Genomic DNA, 24,424 nt, shown 5'->3' with positions numbered 1-24,424 from the left:
AGACAGGTATAGAGGGATAGTGCTGGATTCACCTATGAACAACAGAAGCTTAGCCCCTCCCCAACCGCTTTCTTTGTTTAGGCAAGAAAAAAAATTTGAACGATTTTTAGATTTTCAGTCATGTAGACTATAGAGCGAATGGGATTTGGATGCATATCTGGCAACGTGTTTCTATTATTTTAAGGCCTTAACGTTTAACAAAGAAGCAAACAGAGAAAAGGAATCCTCGTTAAAAGTTGACATCTTAATATGACAAAGTGATGCAAGTAAAAGAGCTCATTAGCGGGTCTCGTAGGCTAGTCATTGGAGCTTAACTCTTAAAGGCCAGACTTTAGAGGGAACTTAACTCTTGAATGCCAGACTTTAGAGGGAACTTAGCTCTTGAAGGCAAGACATTAGAGGGAATTTAGCTCTTGAAGGCCAGACTTTAGAGGGAGCTTAACTCTTGAATGCCAGACTTTAGAGGGAACTTAACTCTTGAATGCCAGACTTTAGAGGGAACTTAGCTCTTGAAGGCAAGACATTAGAGGGAATTTAGCTCTTGAAGGCCAGACTTTAGAGGGAGCTTAACTCTTGAATGCCAGACTTTAGATGGAACTTAGCTCTTGAAGGGAAGATATTAGAGGGAATTTAGCTCTTGAAGGCCAGACTTTAGAGGGAGCTTAACTCTTGAAGGCCAGACTTTAGAGGGAACTTAGCTCTTGAAGGCAAGATTAGCTCTTGAAGGTCAGACTTTAGAGGGAGCTTAACTCTTGGAGGCCAGACTTTAGAGGGAACTTAGCTCTTGAAGGCAAGACTTTATAGGGAGCTTAACTCTTGAATGCCAGACTTTAGATGGAACTTAGCTCTTGAAGGCAAGATATTAGAGGGAACTTAGCTCTTGAAGGCCAGACTTTAGAGGGAGCTTAACTCTAGAAGGCCAGACTTTAGAGGGAACTTAACTCTTGAATGCCAGACTTTAGATGGAACTTAGCTCTTGAAGGGAAGATATTAGAGGAACTTACCTCTTGAAGGCCAGATATTAGAGGGAACTTAGTTCTTGAAGGCAAGACTTTAGAGGGAACTTACCTCTTGAAGGCCAGACATTAGAGGGAGATTAGCTCTTGAAGGCCAGACATTAGAGCAAACTAAGGTATTTAAGTATTTTAAAGCTTTTTCTTCATATCCGATATTACCACACGACTTTTGGCAAATGAAATAGGATTGACCAGACCAAGTCTTCCATCCTCTTCGTGTGATGACTACATAGGAGTGAGAATTCGAAGGTGTTGCTACCCAGCCAAAATAAGTTGCGTTCTGAATAGAAACAAATAAAACTAATTGTATACTTTGAGTACATTGATACTTAATAATAGCCCCTAACAACAGCAAAATAACAATGTAAGCACTGAAACACAGGTCAACAAGACTGCCGAAACTATGACCTGACATATGAAAAACAAAATTAACGGGAAGGATTACTGTCACGACTTGTTAAGAACTTAGGTAGAGTCCGGCGGAACTTAATTAAAGTGATCCTGAGCCTCATCATTCGTTAGTTTTCACTGTTTTGCCATTACTCCTCTGTCTTTTTTAAAATGTAGAATCCATGAGAAAAATAATTGGCGTCTATTTTTTTGCGATATTTATTTGCTGTATGTGCAAAAATTACTCTAGACGAGCGGGTCGACTGTGGCTGGTGGCGACGGTCAACTGTGACGATAGGCGGTGCGGCAAAGCTTTGTGAATGATATTTTGTGACCAATCACATCGGATTGGCCAGTCGTTGTCATGTGATCACCCAGAACATACAATTGACCTTCCGCCACTTTTTAGAAGGCCCTTGGGGGGCCAAAATATCAGTTCATAAATTTTGATATTAAGAGCGAATTTTTCCACAGCCAAAACGATTCGATTCGGATTCACAGTCACGACTGCTAGTCATTATCCTAGAATAAGTCTGATTCAGCCAGTCCAGTGTGAAGTCAGTCCAAATAGACATCAGTGCAAGTCCGGGACAGGGGCGGACACTCCAAGAGTTCATGAGGCGGTAGGATTATCTACGACAGAGGCTCTCAAACTTGTATGACACGGAGACTCCTTTATGTATTCGAAATTTGCCCACAACCCCTTAAGCAAAACATCTACATAAAGTAATAGTTTATAATTCTAGATGTACAAAAAAAAAAAAAAAAAAAAAGTAAAATAATACATAAAAAAGGAAAAAAAAAAAATAATGTAGTGAGTATTGAAATTATAATTTTGTTAAAAATAAAATGTAAACAAAAATTAAATATTTGAAAGACAAATTTCTAATCACTTTCCTTTTTTTTTCCTGATGTTTACTGCATCAATTGATCCATGTTCTGCCAAATGTGGACGAATGACGTCATCAACATTTGTACAAAAATACTCATAATGCTGACTATAAAATGTGGAATCCGTTTTCGTAACCGGAAATGGTGTTTTCTCTGTTCAAAGCTTGGTTTTTAAGTTCCTCTTTTGTAAATGTTACAAAAAGCCTCTACTCTAATTGGAATCTACGTTTTAGGTCGTCGTAGAATAGCTCTTAATATGCATATTAATCAATTACTTAAACTCTACCAAACTCATTGGTTTTTCTGATTGAACTCTTTATATATTGCGAAAAAAAAATTATCTTTATTGCTAAGGTTTTGGCCTCAGAATCAAGTTTTTTTTTTTTAGAGCTTACCTTACTGGTGTCACCCAATGTATTGTTCTTATTCTTTAGCTTGTGACCGATAAAGGCGTGAATTTTGGAGCTTTTCAACAGCCCTGTTACATACAAAGAACGCTGATTAGTTTGAAATCAATTTTTTTTAAACACCCACAACAAAATTTATTTTAAGCGTAAGACTTTAAAATGATAATTGTCTATACGGCGTGGCTGAATGGTAAGCGCTTGACCTCCAAGAGGAGGTATATTGGGTTCGAGTCTCAGTAGAACCCGAGCTTTAAACCTTCTGTTTTTTTTTTCTTCTGAAATCTGAAAAGTAATTGACATTCCTTTTGGGACGTAGAAGTCGCTAGTGGTTAACCAGAGAACAAAATTAACTCTATCTCTCCGTAATTATTTTCATTGTTCAGAAGAAATGATTAATTTACCCATTTGTATCTCACTAGCCTGTTAGGGTTAAACTTCAGTAATAAAAATGTTTGTACAATGTTGTACATGTTTCGGATGTTCCTTTATAGTTGAAGATAATTTACTTCCTAGTCCGAACCTCCCGCAGGATGACGGGCGATGGGAGCTGGCAGGGTTTGAACCCGAGACCATCGATTAATTCGAACGACAGTCCAGCGCGCAGATCACAAACCGCAAGCCCTGACATACTAAGATAATGTGCTAGTATGTTTATTGTAATACAAGATACTCCTCTAGTATGTTTATTGTAATACAAGATACTCCTCTAGTATGTTTATTGTAATACAAGATACTCCTCTAGTATGTTTATTGTAATATAAGATACTCTGCTAGTATGTTTATTGTAATATAAGATACTCTGCTAGTATGTTTATTGTAATATAAGATACTCTGCTAGTATGTTTATTGTAATATAAGATACTTCACTAGTATGTTTATTGTAATATAAGATACTCCTCTAGTATGTTTATTGTAATATAAGATACTCTGCTAGTATGTTTATTGTAATATAAGATACTCCTCTAGTATGTTTATTGTAATATAAGATACTCTGCTAGTATGTTTATTGTAATATAAGATACTCCTCTAGTATGTTTATTGTAATATAAGATACTCTGCTAGTATGTTTATTGTAATATAAGATACTCCTCTAGTATGTTTATTGTAATATAAGATACTCTGCTAGTATGTTTATTGTAATATAAGATACTCCTCTAGTATGTTTATTGTAATATAAGATACTCTGCTAGTATGTTTATTGTAATATAAGATACTCCTCTAGTATGTTTATTGTAATATAAGATACTCTGCTAGTATGTTTATTGTAATATAAGATACTCTGCTAGTATGTTTATTGTAATATAAGATACTCCTCTAGTATGTTTATTGTAATATAAGATACTCTGCTAGTATGTTTATTGTAATATAAGATACTCTGCTAGTATGTTTATTGTAATATAAGATACTCCTCTAGTATGTTTATTGTAATATAAGATACTCTGCTAGTATGTTTATTGTAATGTAAGATACTCCTCTAGTATGTTTATTGTAATATAAGATACTCCTCTAGTATGTTTATTGTAATATAAGATACTCCTCTAGTATGTTTATTGTAATATAAGATACTGTGCTAGTATGTTTATTTTAATATAAGATACTCCTCTAGTATGTTTATTGTAATATAAGATACTCTGCTAGTATGTTTATTGTAATGTAAGATACTCCTCTAGTATGTTTTTTTGAAATGTGAGATACTCGGCTATAATGTTTAATGTAAGAGACTCTGCTAGTATGTTTATAGTAATGTTATATTACCTCTTACAAAAGTACCAGTTTCTTGATCAAAAATATGAACCAGATGTCCTCCACTGAAGTTTTTACAGAATAAATCTGCGTCGGCATAAGTTTTCAATTTCTCGATAACCCCGATACAAGAGTGAGTATGTGCGTGATAGGTCAACCTGTCTTCGCATAGCTTGCTCTCTGAGGTAAAGAATGTAGAATTAGTAAAAGTTGTACAACAGTAGGAATGTGAAGGTCATTGATGTTGCGTACAGTTTCCAACGTTAGTGTAGTCACCGTGAATGAAATCTGGTGACTTAATATTTAATCTATGCTGGGTTATCTGATTTAGGTCATGAAATATACAAAAAAATTATCTTTTCGAACCAAAAATAAAATTTATTCATCTTTTTTAGTAGCCATATTAACCTTGATCAGATATCATTGCATATTTTCCCATCTTTTATCCAAAAACAGTATAAAAACAGCTTCTATATCAGTACTTTATATGGCTCCACATGTCTCTGAAGACAATGGATGCGCCCAGTTGAGTCACTTGCTTTGGTTTCGTCTTGAGATGGGGCAGAATCAAGTGTGACTGATCAAGCCAAATCTGGATCGGCAGAGTTTGCCACAGTTGGTGCATGTATATGAATCTATGCTAGGGCTGGCTGACAGGGCAGATGTCTTTCTCTTGACTGACGCAGCTTCGTTTCTTTTGCACTCGGCGAAGTTTGTACCAGCATGTACAGTCTGTCTCCATTCTGTCCGGTGTTGGGCTATCTCCTCCCACATACTTTGGTCAATGCCCGTGGTTCTCATGTTTCTCTGTAGGTTGGTCTTGGAATGCCCTTGGGTACTTTATCTAGCTTAATATAGAAGTGGCAGGGCATACATACATTAACTGTCATATTTTAAAACAAAGTGTAAATTATTTATCACGACAAGATTGGTCACAATACTGCCAATAAATCATTGAGTTTATGAATCATCTTATTACACTTTGCGTATGAAGTTCTAGTCCAGGGGGTTCTCAACCTTTGGGTCGCGACCCCTTTGGGGGGTCGATTGACGATTTACCAGGGGTCGCCTAAAACCATCAAAATGGAGGAAAGTTAGTGTCTACTCTTCTATTGCTGTATGTGTGAGGGTGGGTGGGGGTCGCGGCAGATTGGGGGATTGTAAAAAGGGGTTGCCGAGCTTAAAAGGTTGAGAACCGCTGTTAAATCTAGTCATTCTATAAATTACTTAAGGCTTTCATGACATGTTGTGTATATAATAACTAACATTTTCTTAATCAGTAGGCTCCTTAACGCGTTCATGCATTATAGAGAGTACTCTTGTACTTGGCTTGGCTTGGCTACCTATGAAGGTGGTGGGATGGGGGGGGGGGGAGGGCTCAAGGATCGACTCCCGACTCGAGCGGAGTTGTCTTTACTGAGCGTCTAAAGGCAGCACGGAAAACATTCTCCCAGATACCCCCTCCTCCCAATGGTCCCAACAGGTTCACAAATGAGAAGGAACCATATCACTCTGAGCATGCTATAAGCATGAAAGTAGTGCTATTTAAAAACTATAAATACTATTACATTGTAACCATAAGCGAACATTTCCATGAAGTATATATATATATCTATATATATAGACTGCCGTTTTTCGTACTTTTCCGAATATGAGCACACTATTAAACGTACCTAAGACACACAACGTGGAGACAGTAAAGGTAATCCACAGAAGGAAATGTTTTTCCATTATTGTAATAGAATGTATCACACTTTTTCAATCATGCAGTCAGTTAAGTCCTGCAATCATTTTTCAATTGCAGATATTTCCAAAATGAGTATTTATAAGTTTGCCGGAGTGCAATTTTGTAAAAGGCTTTCACCTCCTTGGTCTTAACAAGGATGTAATGTTTTTTTTTTTAAACTAATATCTTAATGTGACATTAAGGAACTCAGGACTCAAGGACACCAGCGACCAACTCTCAAGTGACATAATTATGAAGAGTTTGTAAACAAATGGATGGGCAACCTTTCCACTTATAATTGGAACACAATGAGCGTAAATATCTTTCTATCAGCAGGCTGTATCTGTTTGTGAATGATATTTTGGTACTATAAATACACAAAGAAATTGAGCTTTTAAAAAATGTTTCCATCTTGATTGAGTAAATGTTTCTCTTTTTGTGAAATATCTTCATCATTGGCCTCTTTTGGTATAATCAGAGGCGTAGTAGTGAAGGGGGGCAAGAGGCAGGACCGGTCCTAGGGCACTGCAGCCTATGCGGCCGCAGTGGGCCCCGCACTTCCATAGGCCCCGCTCTAACTCTAGTTGTACATTTTTAAATTGAACCATTTAAACTTAACAGGGTTTCCTCGGCCTCCTGATTTTCCAGGAGTTCCTGGAAATCTCCTGAAATTGCAAAGTATACGAAAAAAAGTCATGAAAATCTCCTGAAATTATTAAAATATCCTGAAAACTCATAAAACTGTCCGGAAAAATAGACAAAATTGTCATTTTGGGGTGTCATTCAATATGGAAAACGCCAATTCTACTCGCGATAAAAAAAAAACAGTACTTAGTAAGAATAAAATGCTAAGACGTATTCATTTTCTAACAAAAAATCTTAAACTTTTTCACTTATTTATCCTTATCCGTACCCAGACTAGGCCCCGCGCAATCCGTTTCACATAATGCCCCGCAATCTGTAGGACCGGCCCTGGCAAGAGGTCACGATGCCCAGGGCACCACCCTCAAGGGACGCCACACCAAGCCTATATTTCTATGTGATGTTTATGGAAAATGGCTGAGGGGGCGCAAATAAAGTACCTTACCCCGGTCGCATGTTTTGATTACTGCGCCTCTGCCTAGAATTCATCTAGTGACACACTTTTTCATTGACTGTAGAGAACTATTGTGGAGAGACCTTTCCTCCATCATTCAACGCAGTTACAGGTGGCATTTGATTTGGTGGTGGAGTAACAAGACAGTTTTCGTTTGGCTTGCAGTTCCAGAGAGAGCTCGTTACAAGTTTGCTCTTCATAGATTTCCGAGTCCCTGTCTCTGCCAGTAACTCTTTCTCTCCGTAATTATTTACCACATTCTGGAGGAATCAACGCTGGCATCGTCAGTTAGGAGTGAAAGAGTTAAGTTGTCAATATCCGTGATGTTGTGAGTGACGTTTTGTTGAAGAATATAGTCTCACATTATTGTTACTCGATTTGTAACCCATCTGTTTATATTGTTAATAAAATTATATTAAGTTTTCTATTACGTAATAACGATTTACTTTGATTTCAGTGTTAGAAGACAATGCGCAAAATGCTGCTTAGCTTTCATTTATTTAACTCACTGAGACATATTACATCTGGTCAGGTCATGGAAACCTCTAACACTGCACACAAATGTAGAGAAAAACTTTAAAACGTTAAATCAAGGCGTTGTTTTGTATAGTAGTTATAAGAAGTAGAGTGGGTTTTTTTCAACCCTAACCTATGTAACATATAATTTAATGTCTAGATACAGATCTAGGTCTAGTAATTGAACATCAAAAAATAAAGGCTATCTCGTCTTATAATTATTCTTTTGCAATTTTTAGATACATAGTCTAGAACGATCTAGGTAATCAATATGTATTTTAATTTACAATAGATGATTAAAATCGGCAGACTTGAATTAACACGATCTATGGTTTCTATTCTACGACACATGTGTCAACTAATATGCAAAGACTTTATTTTACAGATTCGCGTGAAAAAATAGCTTTGTGATTCATATTTAAAATCCGCATAATGGTATTGCAGTATTTCAAAACTTTGAAAACTAAAGATCATTACTTTTGCAACACAGAAAAATCGATGTTCTTAGTTTCAGGAAGACTTTCCTTTTGATCTGATCATTATCTGATAAGAATTTGATTTCCGTTATCAAGTCTAGGTTTAGTATATATAGGTCTGTGATTAAACTCTTGAACAAATCATTCTTAGATGCGAAATACCCGAAGACGAAGATATTTTCTAGTTCTCTCGTAAAATGTACATTTATTTCTTGTTTAACGTGTGGCCAAAGAAAAAAAAAGTAATTTTATTCACAACAATGTACAGCAACTGTAAAATGTATACGAAATTCGTTTAAGCAGTTTTCAAGTTCCGGGTCCAAGACAGAAGTATAATGGCACTTACAAAGAAGTTTTCCACAAAGATACGAGTTATATGGAGATATGATTTTAATACATGTCAAGAATTAGTAATATCGTTCTATATTCTCTAACACAGGGGTTCTCAACATGTGGTTCGCGACCCCCTTGGGAGTCGATTTGCCATTTGCAAGGGGTCGCCTAAGACCATCGAAAATATGGATTAGTATTGTCTACTCTTCTATTGCTGCATGTGTGTGTGTGTGTGTGGGGGGGGGTCGCGGCAGAGTGAGGTATTGTAAAAAGGGGTCGCCAAGTTTAAAAGGTTGAGAACCGCTGCTGTAACATATATAAAGAAGATATTTTCTTTTTTTTTAAAAAAAAGGATTTTCAAAAAAATGTTTTTCTTAATTCACTTTAGTATTAATGGTTGTGTAGGACTGATTCAGTGTTAGGACGTAGGCCTATGCCCAAACTCAGCTTTACTGTTAAGCTTTTAATTTGATGCCTGGAGTCCGCTTATGCTCACTTAAGGCTAACTCGCTATATTTGAGACAGACTTCCTGGTCTCACTCAGTGTGTAAGTAGTGGGTGTCCCGTATTGGGTTTGGATAGAATTGTGCAAGTGATATAAGTAGTAGGGTTGAACTAAGTGTATCCGCATAAACACATTTTTTGCCACACTCATTCAGCTGACGGTGTCATGGTTTTTTTTTTTTTAAATTATTTTGTTATATTTGCAGCTTAATAATGAAGGTTCTGTCTTTGAAAAAAAAATTGTTTATCTTGATCGTCCGTCTCTGTTTATATTTGGCTATGGTGATTTAAATGAGTCAACTTCTTAGAATAAGAATAAAATTAAATTTGGTTTTTAGTTTAAGATTATACATTTGTGCAATGTAGGCAGTGCAGGCTTATACCAACATTTATTATATATATATATACAACATGCACAGGAAGCAACTCAAGTGCACTACGCGCCAGTGGATTTATTAATTGCACCAATCGTCCCTTTAAACCGTACATCTTTAACAACCTGTGACAAGAATGACTTATAGTAAAAAAAGGAAAAAAAAAAAGGTTTCCCCTTTCAGACCTTGTAGTCTAAAGGGCAAATAATGTAAAGGTCATCTGTTTCTATGGCCTACGGTTAACGAGGGTGTTATGTGGCCAGCACAACGACCAAACTGCATTTACTTTTCCCTAACTATTGTCAGGTACCCATGTAGAGCTGGGTGGACTCAGAGGCGCCCAAAGATCCCGAAATTAAAAAGCTCAGTCTTCACTAGGATTCGAACTCAGGATCCTGAGTTCGGAAGCCAAGCGCCTTATCACTCAGCCACCGCGCCACAAGAAGTATTTTAAAATTCCAGGACATAAAATTCGCGCCAAAAAAAAAATAACAATAGTCAAAGTTGATTAATTTATGTTAAATAATAAAATTACCAAACAAATGATATACATTTCTGTCATCACTGTCCAGAGTTTAGAAAATTTATTGTTCACAATTTGGCTAAAAAAAAGTATTTAAAGTATTTCAGAGTTGACACTAAAGAACTCGGAGTCAACAGTAATTGTGATTAAAATGGAAATGTGTGATTGTTTAAATTCAGATTTAATACTATCACAGTCATCTGCACTAAAACGGCCAAGCAGAACAAGGATGCTCCAAGTGGCATATAAATCATTTAAGGAGCTATCAAAATCTTGCAAAGGGTATTTGGGCTTTTCCCAGTTTAAACTCTGGCGAATAGCATTCTTAAATGGAGATTTTTCAACGATTATGAGAGATGTAGTCAGCAGAGACTTGCTGCTTTCCATCTAGAAATTTAAAACATCACCAGCGTCCCTCTGACAGTATATATGGCCTTCCTAGCGTAACTGTAAAAATTAAAGCATTTTTTAACCAACTGACTATTTTTGATTTACATAAATATTAGTAGATTAATCATTGTAAAGGTTAACATTATAAAAATATGAAATATTGCCTTTACTCTTTTAAATACTGTTTTATAGGATATAAATTGTTTTGATTTTTATAAATTGTACAAAATTGACGGAATATTTGTGAAATAAATCAGAATACACTTTGTAGATTTATCTTTCGAAAATAAAATAAAAGTGAAATGTTTTTATAACCTAAATTTTACAATTTAGATATCAGCTACGTAGCAATGACGTAGAGTGTTGGCTTTTGGAGTCTTAACGTAGTGGGTTCAAATCTCACCGAGAGAGAAATTATTTTTTTTTTACTTTTTCTTATCATTTTTGTACTAAATGAGCAGATGTGCCACGATAACCGAATAAATTAATAATTGTGGTCTGAATATAAATATTCTTTGTAAAAAAATCAAGAGATGGGCCATTTCAATGTTTGCATGTCGTTTCTCTAGCTTTCTTTGTATTTTAATACCTTCTGCATCGTGACTGATGATTAGACAGTGAGACGTGTCTAACAATATGCCCAGAACAGCTCAACAGTTGTCTCTTTATAACACTCGAGGGTTCCTCCTATTTTGACAAATAACATGGTACACCACTATCAAATAAATCCTTTTTTTTTAATGCGTTCATATTTCGAGAGCACCTTGATCCTCCGGATAACTTTTTAACAAACTTGTATTGCATTCATCTGACTTACTTTACTTTTTAACCATTTAAGACTACCAGTAAAGGATGTAGTAGCAACAGTACGTTGGCAATGTACTTTGTTCAGGGCGAATTCAATTAGTTCCGTTGCTTTTAAAATACGTTATTGCAGTCTGCGTTTCGAACTGACCAGCGGCTAACTTGGATAAAGCTAATTGTTTGCAAATCTACACAATTCTTTCTTTCATCCACCAAAAAAGTTAGAATGATATAGAGAGACCAATAAATCTATCTGATAGCCCCATTCATACTATTTTTTAAATTCACGCATACGCTTTCTTATAGCATTACTTTTTCGTTTAATGGTATCCAAAACACCCCCAGTGACTACATCGACAGTGATACGCAAATTAAGACCCGCGGGCCGCGGGTAATGTATGTCTATATAAAAAAAAAAAAAAAGAAAATCATAAATTGAAAAAAAAACAACAAACAAACAATAATTGTTTCAAGTAGCTTGGATCACTCGTGTAGTTATATGTATGATTGACCTAGGCATAATAAATATGTGCGATTAGAAATATTTTTAATGATTTTTTTTGTTTAGCTTTTAGCTTTCTCACAGCGCTATGATCCTATCACTGGCTGGACTAGTTGTGAAAGGAATGGTGTGGGGGGGGGGGCAGGGGGGAGTGAAGGGGTTATTTTTGGTAAATAATTACTTGATCGTTTGTTGTTTGTTTTTTTCTAAATGTAATTTAAAATTTCCACACTGGATTTTTAAGCCCTCAAGAGAGATAACTCAATTTAAACTAAAAACATATGTCAAGTACGACAGATAATATATAGACCTATATCCCTTATAATAGTATCTAGACGCTAGATCTAGATTTAAATATATATAAACTAACAAGCCAATGGTTTTATCAAAAAATGGATTTAGGTTGATTAGCTATTTTAATAGCTCTATTTATACTATCTTTACATTCACATTCGCTTTACTTATAACATTATTATTTTAATACACTATATTAGTGACTACATTTGTAATACGCAAAAGGGTATAAACAGCACACAAGTAATATATGGCCAGTTATCGATATAACAACGAATAATATTACAACTGCGATTAAATAAATCCAAAGCAAGAAATTTTAAACACGCTTGAACTACTATTGTTATGTACAAGATTAGAGAGTATGTTAGTTTTGTTAGACAAAGTAGTGACGTAGTCAGACAGACGAGTGACGTAGTACACTAGGCGAACAAGAGAGCAACATGGCGTTAGTATGAAAGTCGTTTTCTTTGAGATACTAGTTAGAAATAGATACGTTTATGAAGACTGGACAGATTTCCCATGGATAAATAAAGTGTCATGTCATACAAGTGGACGACGTTATTAAGTACATTTGTAACTTGTAAGGCTCTGTGGTTAATGTGAAGTAATAATTGAGATAGAATCGAAGTCAGATGAGATTAGCTCACAACACTAGACACAAACCCTCTCTATTTAGTACAACTTTTGAAATGTTCGTGAGAAACAGGTGGATTCTTGGGTTAGCGATGACTTAAAGCAGGCTAAAAAAAAATTGTTTAACATGGTAGGCAAGGAAAGAAATTCACTTTCATTGAATGAAACATTTTCTCTATTATTGAGAATCTGTTTTAAATGGTTTTACGATCTCAGATACATATTTGAGACCAAAAGAAAATCTGCTGCCGAGGACAAACGCAGACGGCGAAAAGAAAATCTAAATCGACCACCTGCGGACAATAGTTATGCTTGCCCTGGATGTGGCAAAGAATGTAGGTCACAGATGGGGCTGCGCAGCCACTGGAAATACTGCATTCCTAACTAATCTTCGGACTCGAGGACAAGCCTTATTATTATCTTGTTTGTTAATAAATTTATTACTTTTTAAAGACATCAATGTCTATGCAATTCATCTAACAATGATCTATGAAGAAATGGCGATTCACTTCTAGACTGAAAATTTAATTTAAAAAAATATAAATGTATTTTCAAACATCTGCTACTGATGTTAAAAATTGAGTTACAAGGAAAAAAATTGATTACAATATTGTCTTCAGTATAAAGAATGTCAACATTGGAAGGACAACAGAGATATGACAGCAATTCAATATTCCTGTAAAATTCCATGACATTTCTAACATTGTCAGACTTAGAAAGAACAAGCCTTATTGATTTTTTTTAGTGAATTCAATAATAATAATATTTATATAAAAAAAACAACTAAATTTATAATTAATCCTAAAAATAGTTTTCCCCAATATTCAATAACTTAAAAAAGGGACACTATTCTTGGGGTTTCATAGAAGGTCATGACAATAAGATTTCCCTTTTTTTGCGTAATCATTGTTAATTTATTTGACATATGTTTTGCATGCTAGTTATAAAATTAACGATCTGATATTAACTGCTTTAAAGTTAATAAATAAATGACATTTTATTCACATTTGCCTTCACACGCTACTTCAGTAGTTTCCTCTTAGAGAAGGGCTCTGGCAGATTTTTAAAAAGATAAAAACAGGATAAGAGGACGATAGGCCGAAAACGTGATTTTTCCGTCCGCCATTTCCTCATCGCAAACATCAATTTCATTACGTGCCTAAAGATGAGAGAGAGAGAGAAAGAGAGAGAGAGACAGAGACAGAGAGAGAAAGAGAGAGAGAGAGACAGAGACAGAGAGAGAAGAAATATATATATATATATATATATATTGAAATCGACTGAGACTAAACTATCTTATCTTATATAATACAGACGTTACTTCAAAAAAGAAGATGATTACGTCCTACGCGTCATGCATTTAGTCATGCATATTAACCAATGACTTAAATTCTGCCAAGTCACTGGTTTTCCTGGCTAGCTCAGGCAACCCATTCCATGCTCTAATAGCACTAGGGAAGAAGGAGTGTTTGTACAAATTTGTCCTAGCATATGGGACGAGGAATGTGCCTTTATCTTTGTGTCTTTCAGAGTATTTTATTAAAGTTTGTTTTTGTATTTGAAGATTATGGTTCAGTGTTTTATGTATAGTTGCTACTTTACTAAGAGAGATAATCAGTAACCAAACTAAAAAAAAAATGTAATCAAGAAAATCAGTATTAGGAAAAAGTTTGTCCCCAATCAGATATACATTGAACACAAACTTAAGCTTTCAAGTTACATCACAAGATAAAGTACGTCAACAGTAAAATCGGAAATATCCCAAACTATAAATAAACATCCAATAACGGCAAGTCTTTTATTCCTTTTCATCGTCAACTTTCGCTTCAAGAGTTGCCGAATAATTAATGCTCGCGTATTCGACTGATTCGTAAGGAGCTTTGCTGTGTCGAGTTGCAGTTACTTCCGGTTTCTTAGTGTCGGGGTTTATTATAACACTGACATACACAAGCCCTTCTGGGCTTATTGTACGCCCATCATTTGTAGAATCAGATATAACTGTAAGACTTTCGTCCTTTAAATTAACTGTAAGATCTTTGTTTTTAAAATCAACTGTATGCCCTTTATCTCTTGATGTAGCTGTCCGGCCTTCGTCATCTGGATGAACTGTTTGCCCTTTATCATCTGAGTCAACTGTCTGCCCTTCATCTTCTGAAGCAAATGTATGCCATTTGTAGCCCGAATCAATTGTTTGGTCGTCATTTTCTGAAGCAAATTTATACCCTTTATATTCTGAATCCTGTTTTCGAATCATTGAGGTGCGAATATTGTCTGGACTTAATTTGCGCCCTTCACTTTCTAAGCTTCTCCAATCACCTTTTGAGCCAAGTGTACGCCCATCACCTTCAGAGCCAAGTGTACGCCCATCACCTTCTGAGCCAAGTGTACGCCCATCACCTTCTGAGCCAAGTGTACGCCCATCACCTTCTGGGCGAAGTGTACGCCCATCACCTTCTGAGCCAAGTGTACGCCCATCACTTTCTGAGCCAAGTGTACGCCCATCACTTTCTGAGCCAAGTGTACGCCCATCACCTTCTGAGCCAAGTGTACGCCCATCACCTTCTGAGCCAAGTGTACGCCCATCACCTTCTGAGCCAAGTGTACGCCCATCACCTTCTGAGCCAAGTGTACGCCCATCACTTTCTGAGCCAAGTGTACGCCCATCAACTTCTGAGCCAAGTGTACGCCCATCACCTTCTGAGCCAAGTGTACGCCCATCACCTTCTGAGCCAAGTGTACGCCCATCACCTTCTGGGCGAAGTGTACGCCCATCACCTTCTGGGCGAAGTGTATGCCCAACATCATAATTGCTTGTTCTTTGCCTGTCAGAATGTGAAGTCATGGTTCGTTTTTTATTTCCTGCGCTGGACATTCGACTTTTTTCTTGCGCATTCATCCTGCCGCCTTGGTCAGGGTCCGTAGTATGAACTTGTTCTCGTCGCCGGCCATCGGTTATAAACGTCACCTGTTGATTAAAACAAATACTTCTGAGAAGGAAGTTATGGCTACGATGTAATGATTTTCATATACCCCGCACAGTAACCATCTATTGTGTGTGTGTGTGCGTGTTTGTTTGTTTTAAAATTGTATAACCCGCGGGTTATATGAGAAGACATACGGATTATGTCAGTGGGAATGTGTGAGCGAATGACCGGAAAAGTGAAAATTTGTACGAAGATAGGTGGGTGGTATGATCAAGAAATAATACCATTTATGTTCGTCCTAATGACTGAGTTATCGTGGTTTTATAAAGCTCACACCAGCTTAATCTGTCTGTCTGTCTGTCCTTCTGTCTGTCTGGTAAAAGTTTGTACACAATATTTCTCCTACTTTCATTCTCGGATCAAGCTGAAGCTTTGAACAAAATTTTATTGGCATACGCCAGACACGAATTTTATATGAACAGTTATCCAAAAAAATAATAATTTATTACTGGTATTTAATCATTTTCTTTAATACCAACACGGGAAATTAATCCTTCATTATGCACAGATATGGCTAAATATGTAGTTTCGACGGCTTAGACCAGGGGTTCTCACGACCCCTTTGGGGGTCGATTGACGATTTGCCAGGGGTCGCCCAAGACCATCGAAAAAATGAATTGCTTTTGTCCATTTTTCTATTGCTGTGTGTGTATACGGAGAGGGGGGGGGGTCGCGACAGAGTGGGAGGGTTGTAAAAAGGGGTCGCCGAGCTAAAAGGTTGAGAACCCCTGGCTTAGACCAATGTTTTCCAAACTTTTGACCCTTTTGTACCCGTTGTATAATTTTTGTAATAGTAAGAGCCCCCCCCCCCCTCCCCACTTTAATTTATTAACAGAACATAATAAATGAGCATCTAAAAAAAAAATCAGCACAGTTCATTAGGCACAACGCATGCCGCCTTTCTAGCCCCTGGGGAACACTTTAAACTGTCATACGCTCATCCCGCCTGCTGAAAATGTGAACAATTATTTATTATGCCTAAAACAAAACACGGATCGAAAGAAAAAACCTTAAGAAAGCAGTCTATTAATTATTGGTAATTAGTTATATTTTGTTTGAGATCGAAAAAAGGGAAATAACTTCTACATTAATGAGATATATAGTTGTAAGTGCGGAGTTTTAGCCTTTAAATAAACTTTCGTTTTTTTTTTTTTTTTTAAAACAAGGATTTTTATATTTTGATTGTTCTTCTTCTGTACAGCTACAACCGAGAGACGCCTGAGCTAGGTTTTTCTCAAACTGTGGCACGCGGAACATCAGGAGGTCCACGAGACGACCGAATCGGGATTCGCAGAAAGTTGAAAATGCAATTAAAATACCTTCCACTTTAAAAGCTGTTTCACTTAGGGGTCAGTGGGCAAGTTTAAACTACCGGTATATAAAGGGCTCCACGGGTAAAAAAAAGTTTGAGAACCTCTGGCTTAAACGAATGGAGAGAGACAGGAGTAGTTTCTATTCGATCGATACATTTCTGAATTCATTTACATTTTGAATTAACTTTTAAATTGCTTATCTCGAGATAACATGAATTCCATACTAAGATAATGTAAGGCGGACTTCAACACAACACTATTTTCCATATCAATTTCATAATTGGTTAATATAAAAAACAGTTTAAAAGTTTCCGTTTCAGACCTTGCGATCTATAGGCAGATAATGTTAAGGTCATCTTTTTTTTTTTGTTTGGACAACGGACAACAGCGTAACGACCACTAAAGTCAAGTACCCATAACACTTGGGAGGACTTAGAGGCGCCCTAAAAATCCTGAATTCAAAATTCCAGTCTTCACCAAGATACGAACTCGGGACCCCAGGTTGAGAAGCCATGCGTTTAACCACTCAGCCCCGCCAAGCTTATATAAAATTCTAATCAGAAAGCAACAGTTCTTCGTATTTCTAAAGGTAATGAAAATGATGTCAATGAATAGACTAGTAAATACAATTAATTAAGTTGGGTGAACTAATTTGCTAATGATAATTAGAAGACAAAGAAAACGACGAAGAGTATCACAGCAAACGTCCAATTAGAGATAAACTACAAACTATTACTTTAATCGATATACTTTGTGTTATATCTTATCTTATAGATTACAGACGTTACTTCCAATCAGAAGATAATTAAGGCTAGGCATTTTATTTGTCAATCTAGTCATGCATGTTAATCAGTGACTTAAACTCTTGCTAAGTCATAGGTTTTCATGGCTGATTCAGGCATTCGGACACACTAGCATACGCTAGTTGTTTTATTTTATGTTATATTACACATAAACATTAGTATAAATTAATTACTATACATCATGTTATAATATACGCGTACATTAGCATACGTTTGTTCCGCTTCACCAGTCATGCGTGAATCTGATGCTTCGTCCTCTGCATCTGTTCTGGGGGTCAATTCTGCGATGTTCGCTGCGTGAGAAATTGATGGACTAGCCTTCAGTCCTTCATCGGAAATGACCGACGCCCTGATTGACCACCTTCCAAAGTGGCTGGGTCGTTGGTCGGCGGATATCTCTACACCTCCACTAACATTGTTGTAAATGTTGTCTGTAGTCATGGGAAATTCTGTTAAAAAAAAAAAAAAAAAAAAGAAAATTAAAATTTTAGAAACGCACAATAACGTCATCCCTGTGTTATCATGTATTCGCACCAATGTGCATTAGAACCAGGCTAAAATCGGACTGTAACAATGATAAGCTGGCCAACAAACGATCTTGCGATCTATAGGGCAAATAATGTTAACGTCTATGGCCAACGGTTAACGAGGGTGTCGTGTGGCCAGCACAAAGACGAACCGCCTTTAATTTCCCCAACTAATGTCAGTTACCCATTAGAGTTGGCTGGACTCAGACTCGTGCTAGAAAAGTTACGAAGTCGAAATCCATTCCATATACATTCTAACATTAACCAACTAAAAAAAAAAAAAAATATAACAATATCTATGAACTGCTGTTGTAATTTTAAAGTAAAAAGTAAAAACATGTTACAACTACTGTTAAAATAAACAATTTCGTTAAAACGTACTTAAGAGAGTAACCAATGACAGATTCTCTATAGTAGGCTTATCTCCACTTAGCTTTGTACATTTTCTAAAAAAAAAAAAAAAACAACCCAACAACTTAATTTTATTTAAAATTAATTACTGTGTTGTCATCAAGCATGAGCTTGTATTTCGGATATTATGACACGTGGTCGATCATTTGATTGCAAAAACCTAAACATAAAAGAAGCCCAAATGCTCAATAGACGTAGAGCAGGGCGCCAGGAGCCACTTTCGTCGGTGGGAGGGATCCCAGGAATCCAATGGACAGCTACCGCCCGCCTCAAGCTGGGCAGCCCCCAGCCAATAAGGTGCTGTCCCGTCATGCCTGTCTTCCTCGTTTGGGTACACGAGGATAGGACAAAATCTGAAAAGCAGACACAAAGCCAATGTACCAGTCGACATGAAGAAAAACAAAAGAGGAGCTCCACTCTTAAACTGGGCACATGGATCCGAAAAACGGCCAACTCCTCTACCACCAAAGCAAAAGCCACCTTAACCTGCGCAAACTGTGGACGGGGTGTCTCTCCAAAATAGGGCTCCACAGCCACACGAGGAAGTGTGCTCTAAGAAGAACCATTCTACGACTGAAGGAGGCCAATGAAGATGAATAAAAGAAGCGCTGTTAATCTTAATTGCTTAGCTAATTTGTGAGACGAATGTCGGGCTCTTCCTGATTTCTCATCATTGCAACAAAAGTTGGTCGTTCGTAATCCCTTCAGATAAGAAACAGTCCACACAATCCTGATGCAGTCCCAGCTGCGATGGGCAGGTCACGTCTACAGAATGGAAGACCACCGCATCCCTAAACGACTCTTGTATGGCCAACTAAGCGAAGAAAAGCGCTCGCAAAGTGGTCAAAGAAAGCGCTTCAGGGACACCCTCAAAGCTTCTCTGAAGGCGTTCAGCATAGACCCAGGCACCTGGGAGACAGAGGCACATGACAGAGCATCATGGCGTCGCGCTGTGAAAACTGGCGCACAGGTTGCTTAGGAAAAAAAAAACAACGCTGGCAGAAGAAAAACGCCAGAGAAGAAAAGCAAGACAAACGACACTAGCTCCAGCTGGAATAACCTGCCCAGTGTGCGGCCGAAAATTCCGGGCTCACATAGGTCTCACCAGCCACATGAGGAGGCATAAAACCCCAGTGCAAAGCCCTCAGCCCCCTGGATGACAAGGTGGTCATCATCGAACCACGATGGACGAACTATATTTAGATAAGAAACAAATGAAGTCTACGCTATGCTAACTAAACTGTTCAAGTTTTTAACAAAGACAAACGAATTCAAGCAATGCTACATTATTTACTTCTATAACATCTAAATATCTATATAGAAGCGTGGTCCAAATTCAAGTGCGCTTGAATTTGGCTTGGCTTGGGCTACCTAAAAGGCTCGAGGTTCGACACCCGGCTCGGGCAGAGTTGTGTTTACTGAGCGCCTAAAGGCAGCAAGGAAAAACCAACTCCTAGATACCCCCTCCCCCACTGGTCCACAAATGAGATTGGACCAAAAGCGCTCTGAGCATGAAGCGCTATATAAAAACTATAATAATAATCACCCTCACCTTGTTTTAATGAATTCCTTTTCAGTTTAATGACAATCACTGCAACTATAACGCTGATGATTGTAACATTGACGGAAGCCACAATTATAATATAGCTAACAAGGCTCGTGTTATTATGACTCTCTACCTTCTTCAGTCTATCCACTGAAAAAAATAAACAAACAAAAAATACTTTAAAAAACACTTAAAAAAAAAAACGATTCAATTATTAAGTGTAATTTATTAATTAGTCTGAATCAGCCTTGGGATTAAATTATCTAGTATTAGAACCTACCCATACTAACTAATAATGCTTTTTAAGTGAAAACAACAAGATATACTATAAGAAATAATAAAAAAAAAACTTTTAAAAACAAAGCGTATCGAAGGAAAAGAACCGCTAATTACTGCCATTTACTAAAAAGTACAGGGTTAAGCTTCCTTTCTGCTAAATAAAATTAATTAATCAACTAGTATTAAATGATTTACTAATTTGTTACTTTTTGGATTGATTCCCGATTGCTCATAAATAGGAATGATTCTGCACAATCTACTTGATCAGAACATAGGAAGTGGGCCAAAAATGTGTAAAAATGTAATAAGGGGATTAAATCCATATATACATCCACATCTCTCATTTAGTAGCATTCATTCCCTTATTTTATATAAAATAAAAAATAAATTATAAGCCAACAAATTAATTAATCAATTTCTCTAATATTTTTGATTGAGTTATGTTTTGTCAGGCTCAGTGAATCATTGTGCAAAGTTTTAACTTGATCCAAGAATGGAAACGGGCAAAAAAAAAAACATGTTCAAGCTTTTTACCAGACAGACAGACAGACAGACAGAGTGAGTTTATAAAAGCTTTGTGGAAAAAAAAAGCCGTGCCACTCTAAAAAAATCACTATGTAGTCTACCTGTCAAATCAAACTCAATGTTCGAGCTCCTCTGCTTGGTATAGTATAAAGTGATGTGATATGGTCCAGGTGTAAAGTTGTAGCATTGAAAAAGTGTTAAGGTCAAATGACCTTTCGTGGTGTAGGAGGTCAGGTAATTGAAAGTGATGTAGTAGTTGGAAGTCGCTATCTCTTCATTAGCTAAGTAGAGAAATGGTTAGGAATTAATTCTAATAATGTAACTTTCTATTTAAACATAAACAGCCTATAAATATATAAACAAGCAAAACAGAATCAAGCAAAATATAAACAAACAAAATACAATAAACTAGTCGACCCACGGCGTAGCATACGCCGCTATTTTACAGGGCGGGGCCTTAGGCCACTGCAACTTATGCTACCGAAGTGAACCCCGCACTTTCATAGGATCCGCGCTAATTCTAGGTGTAAATTATTAAATTAAACCATTTTATAACTTATGCTCTGGCTGTAATTCAAAAAACAGAAATGGAAAAGTGGTTTGAGTACTGGGACAAGTCCCTTAAATCCCGTGAATTATGGGAGCACATGAGGCGCCCAGACCGCACTTCCAGTGGTGGAGGCTGTCCAGGCCTGAGCAATCTATCACTGTCCTGCTGGCTCATATTTCTCTCGGATATGGCCGAATTTCGATTCACGGTGCCCCCGCTACGGGGAAGAAGAGGAAACCGTGCCTCATATTCTGTTTGACTGCCCCAGACTAGCTGATCTCCGTCTCGACAGGTCTGGGAAACCAATTCTCGATCTGTATGGCGACATGTATGCACTACGCAAGACAGCAGGGTTTCTGTCCAGGGCTTTTGCAAGAGAGGATTTGAGCCTCTCAAGCCCTCACTCTAATGGACTTTGATGATGATGATAATGATAACTTATAACAAATTTCCCGCGGCCTCCTGATTTTCCAGGAGCTCCTTGAAATCTCAAATCTCCTGAAATTGCAAAATATACGAAAAGTCCTGGAAATCTCTGGAAATTATTAAATGTACAAACTTTTTACCAGATAGATAGACAAGCATACAGACATATTAATTTACTATAAGTTTTGTAAAAAAAAAATATTTACTTAAATATATGACAGCGGAAGACAAAATACATTAAAAACATAGCTTCTGGAAAAATGATTTTGTGAATTTTTTATTATTAGAAGAAAACAAAATATGTACATTCACAAAAAATGTAATATGAACTTTTCAGAATCTAATTTATACTTCAACACTAGTCAGTCTTACCACACATTAGAAGAGAACTACAATTTATTGCTTTAAATGACATTTGCTATTATATATAGTGTTGTCTTGTCTTATCTTATCTTATCTTAATATTACAGATGATAATTTAAAAAAAGTTTTATTCTGTTTTGCTTTAAAATGTTAATTTATTTCTCTCTCTCTTTCTCTGTACCCGTCTCTTTCTATCCCTCTTTCTCTACATCTCTTTCTCTCTTTTTCATAATATATGTCTCTTTCTCTTTCTCTATCTGTCTCTCTCTTTCTCTATATATGTCTCTTTCTCTCTCTCTATTTGTCTCTCTTTATCTATATCTGTCTCTTTCTCTCTATATATATCTGTCTCTCTTTCTTATATGTCTCTTTCTCTTTCTCTATCTGTCTCTCTCTCTTTCTCTATATCTGTCTCTTTCTCTCTCTCTCTCTCTATCTGTCTCTCTCTCTCTTTCTCTATATATGTCTCTTTCTCTCTCTCTCTCTTTCTCTATATATGTCTCTTTCTCTCTCTCTCTCTTTCTCTATATCTGTCTCTTTCTCTATCTGTCTCTCTCTCTCTCTCTTTTTGTCTATATCTATCTCTTTCTCTCTCTCTCTCTATCTGTCTCTGTTTCTCTTTCTCTATATCTGTCTCTTTCTCTCTCTATCTGTTTCCCTTATAACAGATTTATGTTTTACCTTTGTACAAACGAAAAGAAGAAGGCTGAGGGTATATCCATAAACACAATATGACTGTACAAGTTTCATTTCGGTACAAGAGCTCAAAACTTGGAGTCTGATTTTGTGTGTTTTCGTTGCAATATTCTGCATCACCTTTGAGACATACAGAACACAATTAAAATAATAGACTTTAGAATAATTCGTTGTCTATATGATATTAAATGGGAGGGGGGGGGGAAGCGCAGTGGCTGAGTGGTTAGACACTTGGTTTCCGAACCTGGATTCTGGGTTTAAATCTCTGTGAAGACTGGGATTTTTTAATTTTTTTTTTTTAAGGCGACCTCGAGTCCACTCAACAAATGACTTTAGTTGTTGAAAGTAAAAGTGGTAAAAACCCTAAGCAGAAACAGAGATGTATTAGTACTTGTAGCTTAGTATTGAGAAAGCGAAAGACGTTTTTTTTTTGAGGACAATTGTTGTAAATAATTGTTATAAAGTATTGAATAGTTACTACTAAATTGTTCAGGCTTTAAGACAATGGAATATTATTCTTGATGCTAAGTTTAATCGTGAACAAGGTATTTCTACTAGCTTATGGCTAGAATATCTATCAAGTTATTTGTTTTAAGCAATAATTGTGTTTTCTGCTTATACATGCGTTACTTAATGTATTTAATCTTCGTTGTTGTTCTTAAGTACGACCCAAGCTGTAGTTTTAAGCACACAGGGCCACACACACGCGCACATATGTTAAGAACCCTAAATAATGTCAAAGTAACATATAAAGTAGTGTGCTCTTACAAAATTATCAGGTAGCGACCAACTTTACAAAATGGATTGTGGTTGTTAGCCGAGGTTCCGGGTATGTGCATATTTTAATTTACAACTGACTTTTATACATACTGATTGTTGTAGCCTTCTTAATTTTAGTAAAATATTTTGTATATGCACACATTTTCTTGAATGGCAGATCTATTTCATGTCATGGTGTTAACCTCCAACCCAGAGGCGGCCTACCAATTCGCGGGGCCCTGGGCGAATGTTAAATGCGGGGCCCTGCGCTGTAAGGGTAGACTATAGATATATCGTACCTTATCACGTTAAAAGGATCGTCCGCCACCAACACTGAAGGCCTTAATTTTGTTACCATACATACTATCTTACGTAATTACAGTACTATTGGCCTTTAAACTACATAAACTCGAAATGTTCTCCAGCTTAACTTCTGGATCTGATACGTCCACAAAACGCTATTTAAAAGACATCTGCTCTTTGTGGCTAACATCAAGCGTGCAGTCAAGGATGACGTGAAAATATGCCGTCAGGTCCATAAGCTCGTTTTGAATCCCATATTCGAGGTAGGTTCTAGTGGTCGTGAGCCTCGGCGTTAAATTTATGTCATTTCTTGCATGA

The 24,424-nt window shown here is 36.8% G+C and overlaps 1 protein-coding gene across 3 annotated transcripts in view; it reads right to left on the bottom strand.

Annotated features, from left to right (window-relative positions):
- Positions 1–9,532: 9,532 nt before the first annotated feature.
- LOC106079205 (uncharacterized) overlaps positions 9,533–24,424 on the bottom strand; it is a 34,686-nt gene continuing 19,794 nt past the window's right edge. For all 3 annotated transcript variants that reach the window (XM_056011075.1, XM_056011076.1, XM_056011077.1), the window contains 5 exons: positions 23,030–23,164; positions 21,111–21,290; positions 20,212–20,355; positions 17,923–18,170; positions 9,533–15,586 (listed from right to left, as the gene is read on the bottom strand). In XM_056011075.1, coding sequence (XP_055867050.1) covers positions 14,420–15,586; positions 17,923–18,170; positions 20,212–20,355; positions 21,111–21,290; positions 23,030–23,164 — 1,874 coding nt within the window. In that variant the 3' untranslated portion in view covers positions 9,533–14,419. The remainder of the gene's footprint in view (positions 15,587–17,922; positions 18,171–20,211; positions 20,356–21,110; positions 21,291–23,029; positions 23,165–24,424) is intronic.

This window comes from Biomphalaria glabrata, chromosome 14 (genome assembly GCF_947242115.1).
Source record: "Biomphalaria glabrata chromosome 14, xgBioGlab47.1, whole genome shotgun sequence".
NCBI classification, from domain to species: domain Eukaryota; kingdom Metazoa; phylum Mollusca; class Gastropoda; family Planorbidae; genus Biomphalaria; species Biomphalaria glabrata.
This window is presented reverse-complemented; position numbering and strand designations above follow the sequence as displayed.